The 17,757-nt window shown below is 41.7% G+C and overlaps 1 protein-coding gene across 2 annotated transcripts in view; it reads left to right on the top strand.

The window, feature by feature from the left end:
- LOC110382828 (uncharacterized) overlaps positions 1-17,757 on the top strand; it is a 39,076-nt gene that overhangs the window by 11,868 nt on the left and 9,451 nt on the right. For both annotated transcript variants that reach the window (XM_049842799.2, XM_021343530.3), the window contains 2 exons: positions 15,682-15,861; positions 16,251-16,410. In XM_049842799.2, coding sequence (XP_049698756.2) covers positions 15,682-15,861; positions 16,251-16,410 — 340 coding nt within the window. The remainder of the gene's footprint in view (positions 1-15,681; positions 15,862-16,250; positions 16,411-17,757) is intronic.

The following is a 17,757-nucleotide window of genomic DNA, read 5'->3' as shown; positions in this document are numbered from 1 at the left end:
TCGCGGTTCCGCAAGATTGCAGTGTGTGACTTGTGAGTAGTTGTGAGCACTCGAGCGGAACTGCTGATCACACCGCGGCTTACTTAATACTTGCGTTCAGCATTAGCGCCACGTTCTGCTGTTTGTTATTATACTCAACTAGTCACATACTTGTTATAGTTTTAAATTTATTTGCGTGCCTAGTGGCTTTTCAAAGTGGCGGTATTTGTACCTAAATTACATGAATTGATAAATAAAAATGATGAGCAACGTTTCGATGAGTCAATAACCAACGCGGGACTTCCTGGTACCTAAAGCGAATCGTCTACTATTATATGAAGATGGATTGTATTAATAAACGACTGTTCGGTTATCGCTACACGACATATTGTGTGGCGTACAAGGAAACGTTGTTAATAATTCTTAAATGATAGCTTTCTAACTCCGACAAAAACTCGTCCGTGGAACGCTCCGAATGCTCCCACACACAATAGACGTGTATTGCCAAAAAAGTGCGTTCTCAGAGCGCGGTGAGAGCGCGGCGCGGCTCCACGAGCGCAGCACGCCTCCACCTACCGCCTCCAGGCCGGGGATGTTCTACTACTTAGTAAAATCCGAACAAGTCAACCATGTACATAGATTCTAACTTTTTCGAAACCTGTGAAACCACTGATAAACATCATGTTCATGCGGCAAAGCAAAGTGGGTGTTGCTTGAAATCAGGGGTACAATCAAACTAGACAACTGATGACTTTCCAAAAAATGAGCGTGTTGTTGGAGACCCCAGAGAGACTGTTTTGGATATATTTCATAGTTAACACTTTGTTTATAGAACCCGGACTTATTAACAAATGCCAGGAGGCTTAGCCTAGAATGTGATTTGTGCGTTTATTCAAATCCAAACATTTAGTTTATTTTTGTAAGCAGTCAATCGTTTTGGACATCTTGTGAACCTAATCGATGTTACTCAATCATTGTAGCTCGTCATCGAACTGTCGAGCTCGGCTCGAGTTGCACATTTACATGTCGACTATTTCACAACAGCCTCGTCAACGAACATAATAATATTATCACAGAAATGTGTTTTCTGTTGTCACAAGCACTGTATCAGTTGTGGCAGCGGGGCGCGAGCCCGTGGCGCCATCGCCGTCCTAGTGTTGACACTGTAGGCTGCATTAACCCAATCATGTGCCGCGACTACGTATTTATAAATATGGAACGCTTTCCATTAGCGATTTTAGCACAGTGCAATGTCACATATAACATAAGTAGGTATATCCTTATGATATTTGAAATGGTAACTAATCGATATGACCTCGACAAATGAATAATTTTATACACGAATTAAGTAAAACTAGTATAACCTGCATCATCAAATACCAAAACACCTAGTCACCTTTAAATAAAAAGCAATGTCAGTAGCGCTTGCGGACGAGCTCCAACTAATTTGTCTATAAATCCTCGCATGCCTCAGTGTGCCGCGTGAACACTTAGCTCTCATTAAATCGTTATGAAATAAGGCTCGATTACAGCGTTGTTCAATATTGTCAAATGGTCAAGTTCAGGTAAGAGTCGGTAATCGGCGAAGACGTTAAACATAATACATAATAGACAAGACAGTGATCAAAAACGTAATCCAAAAGTTACGCTACGCAAACCACTCTGTTATGGTAATACCTACGACTGGACATGATTTAATGTGATCTTTAATTTTATTGGTAATCGCTATTGACATCTTAAAACGGCCAAGTCCGAGTCGGACTCGCGCACGAATGGTCCTCTACAAAAATCAAGTTTGTTCTATGGAGCCCCCTAAAATTATTATTTTGTCATCATTAGTTTTGAATAGGTATTTGTTGTTGTTAAAGCGGCAACAGAAATGTATCAACTGTGAAAATTTCAGCTCTAGCTATTATAGTTTAAGAGGTCTCTCTTAAACTGTTGTTTAAGTTCGTCAGACTGTCTAGTCTGACGAACGAACAGCGAAATCTTAGAAGTAGGATCAAGTTTTACTCTCTACGTACAGGACTCTAAAAAGCATATCTATGGTAATCGCTGATGAAACCAATACGGTAGCCTGGTACGTTAATTAACAATGAGTGCTAAAGTAACGACATGCTGACACCGAACTGGCATAAGTAATATTGGGTGTAATTGCTTAGAGAAGAAGGTATTGAAAATCAATGATGTCCTTGTGAGAGCTATGGGCTTAGTCAGCAGTACATTAAGTGATAAACCTGTATCTGATAGGGCGTTATCGGTGATAAGCGGTCGAGCAAGGCACCGGCGCGCACGGCGAGGCCTGCGGCCGGGCCCCGCGCTGGACTGGCCGGCGGCGCGCGGCCGCTCGCAGACTGTCGCGCTCATTGCGAATGCGAAGTGTTCTCGATGTCACTACTGTAGGTACTTTGGGGAACTGTCCCAATTTCACCCTTTCAAACGCTTGGTATGTGGTTTCGATTTCATATTTAGTTTCTCCACAATAGTGAATAGATTCGTGTGGCTACAAAGAAGTCTAGGTATCTACGCGATTCAAATAGGACCCACAACTGAACTACAGCCTGGCATTTCCGTTAAAGACACTCCCATGGTTTACCCGGTGTGCGGAGGACAGCGTCGGTTCGGGTTCGGAGCCTTTTGGGTAAAAACAAACGAAAAATTGATTCTCTTTATTATATTACGAGAGATTAGAATTAGTATCGAAGTTTTATCTTTATTATGTTCAAATAGAAGACAATGGTATTTTAAATATTATTATGCCATTTCGACCAGGAGCACGTTGATTTATTCACGTTGATTACACGAAAAACACGAAAAATGAACGATGATGAATGAATTAGGTACATTTATAAATGTACCTAATTGTTGATCCATGTTAGGCACGTATGAAACGTTGACACAGGTTGCTTCGGCAGCAGCACGTGAAGCCCGGCGGCGCGCCGTCGGAAATGGTATAATGGCACAAAAACACTGGTGCGGTTATCAACGTTCCGCTCTGGTTGGCGTGTCAGCGCCGCGCGCGCTGCTCTCTACGTGATGTATGATGCGCCGCGTCTCCCCCGCACCCCTCCTACTCTAACTGTATCTCTGCAGTTCCTTTTCTATATTCATTACTCATTGTTCGCAAACATTCAAAGACTAAACAATTTATAAAAAAAAACTATTGATTCCTCTACTGCATGTAGCCGTCGTCGTGTCAGCTGAAACACGTCCGTCCACTGCTGGACAAAGGCCCTTTTTTTTAACGACGTCAAAAATCATGAAATGACCCATCGCCGTCGCGCTGTTAGTTAGCAGCGGTGAGGTAGTGTCAGACTCTTACTGACTAAAAACCCTCGTGTCCCGTCGTAGGCTTTTTATGTACCAGGGCCGCGGTAACTCTTTCGAACAATCCCGCAGCCCCAGCAGGCTTGGCCCTACCGGGCCACGCTGGGGTTGCTGACATCTCTTTGAGGAGCGCATGAAACAACGCGCGCCGCCGACACGGGTCTGTTGTCTATTGACTAGACAGCCACCCGAACTCACCGCCCACAGATCCACGCCTATTGTGGCCGGAAGTCGTCTCGCGACACCCGGCGCCCGTGGTGTCTACCTGATCCAGCGCGGCGGCCGGGATAAGAGGTGCGAACTCTCTGACGTTCCGCCGCCTCCTTCTCGAGCATGACTGCTTCGCAGAAGGATGCGACGGCATCCCATTCCTTCTCGCCCCGGATCATGGCCTGAACCAGGGCCGGACGCAAGAGGTCGCCGCCGCCTAGAGCTCAAACGAGGACCCGGCGGTGCCCTTCCCACAGGAACACACAAGTGCAGGGCACTCCTGGACTGTGTGGTCCACCATGTCCTCGGGGATGTCGGAACAGTGGTGACGCCCGGGCGCCTCCTCACGATTTCGTGAGCCGAGTGATAGCCGTGTCCGGTGAGGACCTGCGTCATGCGGTACGTGAGGGCCATGACTCCTCCCGAGCCACTCCTCAAAGAGGGGACTTAAAGTCAAAGTCTTTTATTTGCCAGAATGTAGGTGTACAGAGTATGTTCTTAAATCTAAAGTGACCCATTACATACGGTATGCAAATAGTTGTTATAAAGTTTACAGAACACCAAGTACAATTAGAAATATGCACTCCCGTAAATGTTGTTACCGCCACTATGGTGGCGTGCCCTGCACTGGGTTGTGACAGTCGCTCCCTCCAGACCACCATGAGATCGCGCCGGAGGTTCACCCGCTGCGCGACAACTTACCGCGGCAGTGGGGTTTCCCCCCAGCGCTGAGCCTCCTCGCGCCAGTCGTACTAGCGCAAGAAGAACCTCGCCTCTAGATCCCACGATGGCAGTCCGGCTAATTGGCCACTTGCTTCGCGGGAGATCGTGCAGTACCCCCGGATTAGCCTCATGGCTATCACCCTTTGGGGCACGTTCAGGTAGTCTACGGCCCGCGGCCGTACCGAACGTGCCCATACCGGGGCCCCGTAAAGGGCCATGGACCGCATGACCCCCGCGTAGTTTACGGCATCGAGCGTTTGGGCCTCCCAGATTGGGCAGGAGCCGCTGGTCCTGGTGCGACCTCCCCTGTGCCAGTACCAGCGTGTCGTCAGCGGAGCACACCACGCTGACGCCGCTAGGGAAGTCGGCGCGCAGCACCTAGCCATAGCCGATGTTCCACAAGAGCGGCCCCAGAACCGATCCCTGCGGAACACCGCACTAGGGCATGCAATTTCGGTAAATAAAAAATTACTGGTAAAAATTCGGTTATCATTATTTTTTTTACCGGTAAAACGGTATTTTTTGAATTAAAAAAAAATGTGATATTGTAACAATAAGATTGGGTAATCTAAACGCAAAAAATAAATAAAAATACAAGGTATAAGGTGGTAAATAGCTTTTGTGACGTGGTCCGTAACAAAAAAAATGTGGTAAATGTATAATATAAAAAGTATGTTAGTCTTTAAGGTATATATCTATGGGCCTAAGCAGCCTGAAAATAAAGAGATTTGAAAAAAACATGTCAGTAACCGAATTCATCGCCAATGTACCCACGATATACCCGGTTAAAGGCGTAGAGACAGGCCGAAATTGTAGTGGTTGAGTGTCGTAATGAATGACATGAAAATCTACGAACTCGAAGAGGAAGATGTCCTGGATAGAGTTAAGTGGAAGAAGAAGATACATAAATTGGACCCCGTCACAAGACGGGATAAACGCTAAGAATTGCCATGAAGTGAAAGCCCTTTTCATGGTAAATCGTAAGCATTTTATTGACCAGGGTCGCCGTAACTCTTTCGAATAAACCCGCAGCTCCGGCAGGCCTTGGCCCTGCTGTGTTTGCTGATATCTTCTTGAGGAGCGCGCGGAACAACGCACGCCGCCGACACGGCACTGTTGTCTAAAAGTAGAAATGAGCGATGAGCCACCCGAACTCACAAGAGTTGCAGTTCCCTCCCCTGGAGTTGCATTAGGGAGGCACTCCGATTTTTGTTTGTTTACACGCAAAAACAATTTAAACATTGTCGGCCACTACTTGACATCTCGTATATTAATCAAATCACAATGTTTATAATATAGCTTTAATTTGTGGCCAACACGGAAATTAACAAGCGTCGCAATTAGTGTCAGTTCCAGTAACTGTTATCAGTACAGCGAGAACTAGTTTAGATTGGTGGCCGGCCAGCCGACCGACAGTTACTATACTACATACTATACTATACTATACAGTAGTTATTCAATGACACATTTGTAATTGATTTTAGAGCAGAGGTCGGCACTAATGGCATTGGTAGCTGGTAGCGCCAGCAGGCGTTATACAATAAAGCTGGCATGTCCGGCTTACTCGAAACGTTTACTTTCTCTCGCGGCGACGTATTTGGCGGCGCCATGAGACGTCGCCATGGACCGCAATATTTCGAATCATCGTCGTGAACACATGGGACTCCTTTGTCCTGTCGTCGTGAACACATGGGACTCCTGTGTTCTGGTTGTCTGCTTACCAAAAACATACATACTTACCGTCTTCTATAGGTTTTTTTATGTAATTACAGCACTTTACTGTGAGATCAATCAGCAACCGAACATTTTGTAACTTTATTTAGTATATATCATTCCATTTTCCAAATGAAAAGCATTGCAAAAACGAGTGTAGTGTTTCGTTAAAGTTACTTAACACGTTATTTAGACGCGAGTTCACCGACAACTTAAACTTCAGTTTTCTTAGAACACCCGTTTACCGTGATTTCACACAGTATTTAAAACAGTTTTAAGAAAAAACGGGCTCTCAATCTTAAATATGATCAGACATTGATGTGAGAGCAATGAGTAGGGATGTGTCCAGCTGCGCAGGTAGTTCGCATGCAAGACTAACCTAAAGCATGCGTGGAGTGCCTGTGCCGTGCGTACGCGCAGTTACATAAGCGATGCTATTGAATGTCAGCGGTTAGTGTGTCGGCCTCGCCAGGCTCAGTGCAGTGCGCTCGGCCCTGCGCTAATTCTGCAACATTTCAAAGTGAATCTCTGAAAAACTGATTGCAATAGGCATAGCGACCGCAAAAATAAACTATAAGTACAAAAAAGTAAATAAGTAAAATAGATCCGTCTTTTAGATAACCCTATAATTATGGACAAGTATTTTTCCCTTTCTCTTACAAATAATGAATGTTGTGTTACGTCACTTTTAGATACAAATAAATAGGTACGCTTGACGTTACAAACTCCTACTCCGAACATTTAATGCCTTCCGCTTCGGCACCGTAGCCGGCCGTCAAGAAACACATAAGTTGAAAGCGCCCTTATTATGTTTGTATTTTTTTTATCTCTTGTTAAAATAAAAAATACGTGACCAATAATATGGTCTAATTAGAATCACATTTTTTCGCTGCCATCATGCCTATTCATTTATAATTGATAAGACATAAGAGGCCTCCGGGATTGGTGTATTTAGGGATGCGTTTTGTAAGCCTGTAGCAAAAGAAGATAACATTGTTATTATTCAGCAGCTGGCTCTGCGTCAGGTTATTACTCGTTATCGCGCTAATTTCGTGACGCCCATCGGAATTCCATCAGTGACGATTTATTAGTATAGTACAATATTGAAGTGCATTATTGAACGCGACAAGTTGTAAGCAGTCTCAAAGCAGGGCCGGTAGCGGCGTGCCCTCCAGACAGGCTCGCATCGATCGGCTGGCGCGGGCACGGTGACTCATCCTACTCAATATACATAATATCTATACTAATACAGGAATGAATTTTATTCAGTGCGCGAACTTTGTCAACTTATTTATTTATTTATTTAATAAGTTATTGACAACGAAAGATGTTTATTTTGTAACGGATTGTACCGTCACAGTCGTCATAGTAGGCACAGCGGCGGCAACGCGAAACCGGTCTACTGACGCGAGCGCTGCTCGGCGCGTGTAAATTGATGAAGTTCGACGGCCCTTGTATTGTTTGGCGTTGTGCAGAAACATCGCGCTTACAGTAGAGAGAAGTATAAGCGGCCGGCTGGCCGACCTCTGAGTGGGATCCAATAAAATGGCTTTATCTAGGTATGTCTCGCTGATAAGTCAACAATGGTCAGCAGTGACAGGACGTGGCGAAGCGGTCACGTCATTTTATTGCCGTTCAGCACAGCTCGTACGCGCACAAACAATAGCGCTCCCATTCCACCTACCATGCAAAAATAACAAGCACTTAAGTACTTAGATTTTCTTCTTAGTACAAAGTCTCAAACATGCTCTCTCATGCAACAGCTACTCATATGGTACCCAGTATCCAATAAATAAGTAAATTTTGATGCTTGTAAATATTTTAGGATCAAATCACCATCAAGTTACAAATCTGTACAAGTTAAACAGCGAGGTGTAACTTAAGTCTGAGACACATAATAACGACTAATTAAAGAACCGAACAGTCGTGGTGGCCTAGTGGGTAAAGAACCAACCTCTCGAGTGTGAGGATGTGGGTTCGATTCCAGGTCAGGCAAGTACCAATGGAACTTTTCTAAGTTTGTATGTACTTTCTAAGTATAACTTGGACACCAATGGCTGATAAATAAAGGTGAAGGAAAACATCTTAAGGAAACCTAGACTATAAAGTCTGAAATCACCAACCCGCATTGAGCAAGCGTGGTGATTAATGCTCAATCCTTCTCCGTGTGAGAGGAGGCCTGATCCCAGCAGTGGGACGATAAAAAGGTTGTAACAGTAACAGTTATTAAAGAACCAAAACTATATCCGTGGACTTGACTGCCTTGTTGGTCTAGTGGTCGCAAGCGCGGCTCCTGTGCTCGAGGTCTCGAGTTCGATTCCCGGGACGGGCCGAAATCGCTTTGTGGGCTTTCTTAAAACTTACACAAAGCAGCCCGTATTCTGGAAGTTGATGACTGATTCACCCGTGCATCGGAGAACACGTAAATGTCGGTTCTGCGCCTGATCTCTTTCCGGTGGTGTCGGATTGCCGTCCCATCGGGTTATAAGAGTGAAAGAATAGGGAGTGCACCTGTGTCTGCGCAAATGCTCGTGCACTATAATAGGTCCTGCGCAGCTAGCTGATCTCCTTAAATGAGAACAGCCGCCGTGGCCAAAATCGGCCGTGGACGCCATTATTATATCTGCGGACCACACACACAGCTTTTGTAGTTACAGTTTTTATGGATACACATTATTTTGGTGATAGCTTGTGTGATGTAAGCGGTGTGTGCGCGGCATAGATGTAATATACTATAAACAAGATTGCGCACTCTCAAAATATATATTTACGAAAATGAACTCTATTCCAACGCAACAAAGTACTAAATTGGTTGCATAATACACAGAGGCAAATCCGAGCCGAGAGGGATAGTTAGAACGGAGGCCGTTTGTGTCTTTCTAACACTTTGCCAGCATAAAAAATGTTGTGATCAACAGTTTTTTTTTTTGCCCAAAAAAACAATTGAATCACTTATATTTTTATCTTATTTTAAAGGTCTCTGCACACAACGGGCGCAGCGCGGCGAGACGGGACGGGACGCGACACTGAGCAGTTGTAATGTACTAGATATTACGCGTCGCGTCGCGTCGAGCGGGACGGCTCTGTGTGACGTCGTCCGTAATATCTATACCCTATCCACGGAAGCAAGAGCTAAAAGGTAAACAAAGAATGACACTTTTTCAAGATGGCGGTATAACCCGAACGATGACAAAACGTCACATTTTTGTGTAAAATGTTTGCAGTATATGTGATTTTGTCATCGTTCGGGTTATACCGCCATCTTGAAAAAGTGTCATTCTTTGTTTACCTTTTAGCTCTTGCTTCCGTGGATAGAGTATAGTACATTACAACTGCTCAGTGTCGCGTCGCCGTCCCGTCGCGCCGCGCCGCGCCCGCTTTGTGCAGAGACCTTTACAATTGTAAGTCAACAAATTAATAACAATCGTATTAATTTATTCGTATTTATTCTTAAAACATAAACAACATAAAGGACAATGGGCAGATTGGTATACCCCACCAATAGCAATGTCATATATATCATTGGATAGGCCTTTTTATGTAGAACAACATTTACTATGACAGCTTTGCTGAAATGTTTGTCCGTTCTGAGATATAGATCAAAAACTGTGCAAAAGTTAGAACTAAGTAATCTATTGATAACTCAAGTTTTTAAAGGAAAATCTAAGTACTACCAAGTGTAAGTCTTGTAAGTGCTACCTGCTGTGCCCGTTAGGGTCCATAATTGTTACCATTATGTAGCATTTCAACCTTTTATTGTATCAACTGGATTTTGGGCGTAATGAGAAACCGCACCAATAGCAAAGTCATATATATCGTTGGATAGGTCTTTTCAATTGGAACAATATTTACTATGACAGCTTTGTTCTATTGTTTGTCCGTTATAAAAGGTTGAAATGCTACATACCTAATAGTAACAATTATGGACCCTAACGGGCACAGCAGGTAGCACTTACAAGACTTACACTTGGTAGTACTTAGATTTTCCTTTAAAAACTTGAGTTATCAATAGATTATTTAGTTCTAACTTTTGCACAGTTTTTGATCTATATCTCAGAACGGACAAACATTTCAACAAAGCTGTCATAGTAAATATTGTTCTACATAAAAAGACCTATCCAATGATATATATGACATTCCTATTGGTGGGGTATACCAGGTCCCATATATTTGTGCCCATTGTCCTTTTTATTTTGCTTTTTTTATTTTCTAGCGGTAACCCTGAACATTCTTGGCATGTAATCAGCATTTAAAATTTTGTTTATATTTTTTTGTATTAAATCAATTTAAACTTTTAAAATGGTGAAAAAGTGTTGCTTTCATACTTGTGAAAGTGAATCCTATGGTGGTTGCAATATATTGTTCCACAAGTAAGCTAATAATAACATTTTCGTAAATCAAACAACTAGGGTGCCCATGAATTCTTGTAATGAGTCAAATATGGGTGATGGATTTAAAAACTGTTCTACTTTTGTTATAGCTTCTCAAAAAAATGTAGAAAGGCGATATAAATGGCTCAGCAGTCTATATGTGAAGCAAAAATACAAAAAAAAACAGTCTGCACTTCGAATCTTCCTGCTTTTATTACGGGTATAATTTAGGTGGTCACCAAAAATATTTTTAAGAATCTAAGCTGAGGCACCAAATAAAATAAACAACTCCAAAAAAAATAAATTGACTTTATTAAAAGGGCAATGGTAGTAAAATAGGTACTTATTTGGGTGTTGTTTAAACATAAGCCTTTTATTACTGCTAATTCCCGCTAATTATCAAAAGCCTATATTAGTATTTTAAGGTCACAAACTGCGTAAGTTAAAACTTCAATACCAATCTGTGTAATCTAATCTTAGCAAACTCGGATTGGTCTCACATAGCTTAATCTCATAGTCACCACATTAGAAAGGGACAGACGGCCTCCGTACTAACTGTTTCACTCGGCTCGTTTTTTGGTTAAAAGTGCGCAGTCCTGTTTACTATATTGTCTATGGTGCGCGGTGACACGTGACTGCTGCAGGCCGCGTCGCCAACCTCGTCGCGACACGGCTCCTCTAAATTAATAAAATAACCTCTATTTCGGACAAGTTACATCCATAGTCCTCTGGAGCAATCGTCTTACTTACCTATCATCCATTGCAAGCGAGGACTCGCATTCACTTTAATATTAACATGCTCATGTTGCAAATGTCATACGCTGATCTCAATTTCAAATGTATTTAAAAGGAATCATTAAATATTAAGCATTGCAAGCATTAATGAAATGCCAATGTCAAATCGGGTTCTATAAAAATACCTAACACGTGTCGTGTGTCGGTTTCGTGCATGTGAAGCGAATGTCTCGCCCACGTCATGCGATTCTATGTTTTGGGATCCAAACCGTATCTTGGAACCAGAGCTCTTGTGGTACAGCTTCATTATCTAGTTGTAAGTGTTCCTGTAAATTTAAACCTCAAATAAAGTAATTCGTGCATTATATGATTTTGGGCCCAAGCACGAGCCGCGTTTCCCTCAGATATACATTTCAAAACTTTTTTTTCGTTATTTTCTGGTATATTTTTTGTTATCTATGGGGAAAAGTTGTTCAAAATTATGTATCATATCATTCAAATTATTTATGTACTCAATAAAGATTAGTATGGGCTTAAGACTGCGATAATAGTAACACCTCTGGTCCGGTAGTGATATCTTGCGCATTATCCGCGATTAAGATACGGACGCGGCATGCCGAGCCGCCTTCTGGCTTGCCTCTGCCACCACCTAACTCCTACAATATATTATTTTCATTCACCTACCTACATCCGAGCTTGCTTTACTCGTTGATTCAGTAACCAAGTAGAGTCTAAATAACTCAACAGACATGTCAAGATTCGCCTCAGCTGTCCTGCGGGCTGCGGGTATTACTTTATTTCTTATTAATTGCAGAAACGGTTATAGGAATATTTAAATACATTTCAAGGTTTACGAATCATTAAATTGGATAAAACATTATAAGAGAACTATATAATAATCTACCATTTTTACCAAACTTAATGGTTAGGTTGAGACGGCAAGACGTGAGGAACGCTGCAGTCTGTCAAACAAGGACAGAGTAGCAGCGGGACCCTCTCACCAGGATCATAAGCGAACTATTAGCCCCAGGCGTACCACGACAGATCTCAGTATAAATGATTATTTTGGTGCGTGTGAATGTGCTGTGTGCTTGAGGGAGGTGGATGTGCCACCGGCCTGTGATTGGCTACCAGATATCAATATTGTTTGACGTTGATAACAACTTGTAGGTCTTGAGGACCGACATAATTGTTTGTTTTAACTAGCGTTTTTATTGGTCGCTTAACGTAAGTAGGTAGTTACTTTTCAGCTCTCATATCCAAGAAATTAACAGAGTAGTAGTCTACGAACCGTTTCCTAAGCATAAAACAATACCGAATCGAGATGGAGAGCATAGGTACATACGTACTTGTAAATAGGTAAATGTTAATACTAGTCAACAATATAATTGTTCAAGCTGCGTATGGTTCTCAGGCTTTGTTAGCTGATATCGAGTATTTTATAAATATAATATAGGTTAACTGCGCTCACAAACACCGCGTCATGTACAATAAATGTAACAAATATCCTTATAGCTGGACCTCGTTAGCAAATTATTCCTCACATTGTTCTGTGCAATAATAACAGTGCTATTATTTTGTGGTTTTTTAACCGACTTCCCAAAAAGGAGGAGGTTCTCAATTCGGCCGGTTTTTTTTTTATACCTATGTACATACATACATCGAGGTTTATAGACCGAGTTACGTACGACCGTTATTCGTTTTTTGTTCGACGCGGAATAGCTGCCAGTTGGTCCCATAGTCATCAGGTCAGGATCTGATGATGGAAACCCTGAGAAATGGAGGGCAACCATCGAAAGTTGTAGGCATACATAGGGTAAAAACTTGACACTCAGGTGTATCATAGAAAGCACTATTCAACAGTGAAGGTTTGGAGCTGACTTGATGATGGAGATCAGAGAAGGTCGAGGGATTATATTCTTTGTATTGATGAGAACTTTCCACTTGTATGGATAGTGACAACTATTCGTATCACTGAAAAGCTGTAAATAAAAAACTTTTTAAAGAAAAATTAAACCGACTTCCAAAAACAAATTTTAGATGCATCGGCCTAGAAGTCGGTGGCAAAATTAACTTAATAACATCCATTAGACACCGACTTTTAGGCCTATGCATCCAAAATTTGTTTCTTTTTTTTGCTTTTTAGTGGTTTTACCACAAAAAAAAATACTAAAGTGCGAGTCGGAATCGCGCACAAAGGGTTCCGTACCGTTATATAGAAAATGAGCAAAAAAATCACGTTTGTTGTATGGGAGCCCGCCAACATATTTATTTTATTATAGTTTTCATTATTTGTTGTTAAAGCAGCAACAGAAATACATCATCTGTGAAAAGGCGAATGGCAGGCTTGTATGGGACTTTCGTACCGCTAATAAAATTTCGTGTTTTGGGATATTTTTTGTTTTAATTGATGGGTAATATGATAGACAAGCCCTTTGTAAATTCATAGATTTTTAGAACTTGGGAAGTAAAAGTTATAACCAGTTTTGTTTTTTAAGGTTATGTACCACAGTATACCCATATAAGTTGTTTTAGCTTGGTACATAAACATTGTTATGGGTTATAATTGGTGGGTAATATGATAGGCAAGCCCTTTGTAAATTCTTAGATTTTTAGAACTTGGGAAGTAAAAGTTATAACCAGTTTTGTTTTTTAAGGTTATGTACTACAGTGTACCCATGTAAGTTGTTTTAGCTAGGTACATAAACATTGTTATGGTAATGATAAAATAAATGTTCTACCTAGCTTGTCTCTTAATCTTGGGTGTGTTTTAGGTAGGTACGTACAATTAGGTAGATAGATAGATAGATAAGGATCGTACCCACTCAGTAGAGTGCATTTAGGAGATACCAGCAGCGGACTGCAACAGTTTGATAATGGTCAAGTTCTCGGGTTTCGAGTGTGGTATAATAAAACAACTTGTTTTTGTAGGAATATACATCTATTTTATTGTTATTATTGTAATTATTTAATCTATTCTTAGTATTATTTCATCAACATAGAAACTCATGTGCAGAAATACCCAGACCCAGAACAACTACTTGCAGATCATTCAAATATTTGTTCCGTGCGGCAAACATGGTCAGCAGGTGTTATCTGGAAAATATTTAAGTGATTTTGAGTATGATTCAACATTGCTTTAAATAACTATTTTTACAGTGTTACACAAACCAAGTTAGGCAAGTAAACAATACATGTAAGAGATCACTTATATGTTTGTTAATGTACAAACACAACAATGATCGTTTACAGGACAAACTGTAAATATTTTTACAACCACAACAATGTTTGTTATTTTTTCAAATAATGTTAAGATTAGTTTTAGGTACATTCATATTATTTTAGTATGAAATCGTGTAGTTTATATGGTGAGTCTACTTTTTAACACGTAAAAGTTCTCACTTCGTAACTGGCACACTCGTACGCAAAATGTTATTTGAAAACTACTTACATCTCTAGGATATGTCCACAGCCGAATAGTATTGACGATATCTTCACTCTCATCGGATAAAGCGTGCCTTCGTATTCGCGACAAGCGAACGTTGCAATTGATGCATTGCAAACTCGTCATTTTAAAGCATGTACATACACACAACACAAGTAATAAAGCGTCCTTTCGCGAAAGTACTATCAACAGATAGAGTACGGAGGAGCAGTTCCTCGACTCAACGTAAAAATGACCAGATAATTTGCTTAAATTGCTCAGATGCAGTAACAAACCACAATCCAAAACAACAGCAAAGAACTGAACAGACACTGACAGATAGAGACTAGACAGACTCTGAAAGATATCCGTTACCTGTCAATAAAATAATTGCCAATACAAAATAAAAACATTGATGGTGAAAATAATTTATATAATTAAATTGTTAATTATTAAGATAGTATGCAATAATTATTCATTTTACGGTATAATATGTAATTGGTTAATTATATTTACTGTTATTTCCATGTTTAAATAATTATTTATCATTTCGAGCCTCGTGATATTTACAAATGGCACCTTCTAAAAACAGAACTACGTTTAGTTGCGTTTAATTTAAGATTATATTACGTTTAATTACTTGAATCTTTTAATTGGTATAATTAATTAATCCGGAGTTCTAAAAATACTACACTAACATGAAAATAAATGACTTAGTTGCCTTAATAATTGGTACAAATTCTATAACTGAACAACGACAAAAATATGTGGTACGAAATCTGCCATTCTCCTTTCAGCTCTAACTATCTCGGTTCCGACCGTTTGTCCGAATCAGCAAGCTGAAGTGGCAGTGGGCTGGCCATATTAGCCAAAGAACCGATAACCGTTGGGGTAAACGAGTTCTAGAGTGGAGACCACGCCTCGGCAAACGTAGTGTAGGACGTCCTCAGGCACGGTGGAGTGATGTACAGTAGCGTGCACTTGGAGAGGCCTATGTCCAGCAGTGGACTGCGATAGGCTGATGATGAACTTTAAAGTCCACATAGCACTATGAAAACGCATTCCAGGATTATTTAGCTCGTAGTTGGGGCGTTACATCACCTTGATGTTTGCCGTCTGGACGTTAACTTGCTAAATAGAGGGTTACGACAATATACATATTAGTAGTGAGGTTGAACTGTTTGACGTGTTCTGTGGCAGCCGGGCGAGCCGGGCGTGGTGGTGCTGCGGCCGGAGGCGCTGGCGCGCGACTCCGACTCGGAGACGGAGCCGGACGGCGGGCCGCCCTCGCCGTGCGCCGTGCGCTTCGTCAACGACAACGTGCTCATCGGCGGCCGCTCCTCCATGCCCGCCAGGCCCAACAAGGACCGCATCGCTAAGGTAACTTACCATTAATAATATACAGCTTTTCACTAAATTCGCCAAGAATATTAAGTACACATTGATTTTGATTCCATTAAGAATGTAATATTCATTTCTAGCAGTTGCTCGCGGTTCCATTCGCTTCTCAAGGGAAATACTCTCCGTACTCAGATAAAACTAGCGAATATTAGTCCTCAGGCTCTGGACTATCTGCAGTTCTGTACCTTTCAGTGAAATTGCTACTGTAGTCCTGGCGTACAAACAGAGAGACAGAGTTACTTTCCCATTTATGAGAATAAAATAAGGCTTCGACAGTCAATGATTAATATTGAATAGTATGAGTATGGTTGGTAAGGTGCATCCTCGCGAGTGTCGCGGTAGTGAGGAGTGTTGCGTTGGTGTTCCAGCTGAAGCTGCAGTTCGACGACTCGCTGACGCGCACGTTCGAGTACCCGTCGGAGACGTCGCTGTGCGAGGCGGCGCCGGGCGACGCGCCGCAGCCGGCCGCGGCGCCGCAGCTGGCCGAGTCGCCACTGCACGCGCCGCTCGCCGCCAACACGCACATCTGTAAGTATCTGCGCGCGTCTGCCGCCCGATCCCCTCGCGTTCTGCCGCCTTTACCACACAACTATCTTTTGTCATGATTGCAACCAGCAGCAAGCATGCTCTGTCTCGTTTCTTTGCCACCTCGTTTAATTGTGAGAAAGTATATAAGTATCAAAACCATCTATTGTAAAAAACATCTATTGTAAGAGGATAATTCTTATATTGAGCAATATGAAATGAAGAGCGCGATGTTTAGAAACATGTGCGAAGTGGTTGCCTTGGCGGGGCAGCGACAACAGCGCGATTATTGAGATAAGGCAAGTGGCGCACGTGTACTCAGCACTTGAACAGCTTCGCATCGGCCGCGAGCCGCCCGGCTCCTGCCCCCACCTTACTTAACCGACATTATTTTTGAGCCAAACCAATGCCATGTTTACAAGTTTAGTGCCTTAATTCCATAATGTGGACGATGTCACTTCCAAAGAAGAGGATATCTAAAATGTGGGTACATCCGCTACATTTATCAGAATGGCACAGCTTTCGCATTGATACTCTACCTACAAAAGCTTGTAAACATGTGCGCCAGGCATAAGTAACGTAGTACGGCAAATGAACCACTTGACAAAATGTTATGTTACACAGAGGTGCAGCTACCATCTTAACCCGTGGCCCTGATTGTTGCCTCTGCCTCTGCTTCAAACGCACGTAGTGGTATATCTTTTATCAGTATTTTTCTCCGTGAATGCAGAATGGGGTGTTTGAGTATTTTGAAAAGGCAATTTAATCTATACTATCTATACTAATATAATAAAGAGGAAAACTTTGTTTGTTTGTTTGGTTGTAATGAATAGGCTCAAAAACTACTGGACCGTTTTTTTAAATTCTTTCACCATTCGAAAGCTACATTATCCACGAGTAACATAGGCTATATTTTATCCCGGTACGGGCAGTAGTTACCACGGGACGCGGGTAAAACCGCGGGAAAACGGCTAGTATTGAATAAAGAAAAATTTTTACTAACTTAAATTGGTAAAACTAGATTTCACCACATCACTATTTATTACGAACTAAAAACCTGCAACACTAGAAATTTCATTTTACTGACTGGAATTAATAATGTTTCTTTAGAAAAGGGTACGTGAAGTTCGTTTCTGTGAATACTGTAAAAACATGAAACTAAAATTAGTTGATGATTCAACTAAAAGTAATGTGCCTACGAGCAGATACTCAGTAACAGTCACGTAGGTATAAAATATACATATATGTACGTACATTGTTCACCCCATACATAAGTATAAAGACACTGAAACAAAACAATTCTGTAAAAATAATAAATAAGTGAAGTGTGTGAAATATGTTCACGGTACG

The sequence above is a fragment of the Helicoverpa armigera genome, chromosome 5, assembly GCF_030705265.1.
Source record: "Helicoverpa armigera isolate CAAS_96S chromosome 5, ASM3070526v1, whole genome shotgun sequence".
In the NCBI taxonomy this organism is placed as follows: Eukaryota; Metazoa; Arthropoda; class Insecta; order Lepidoptera; family Noctuidae; genus Helicoverpa; species Helicoverpa armigera.
Note: the sequence above shows the minus strand (reverse complement) of the source record. Positions and strands in the feature narration are given on the sequence as shown.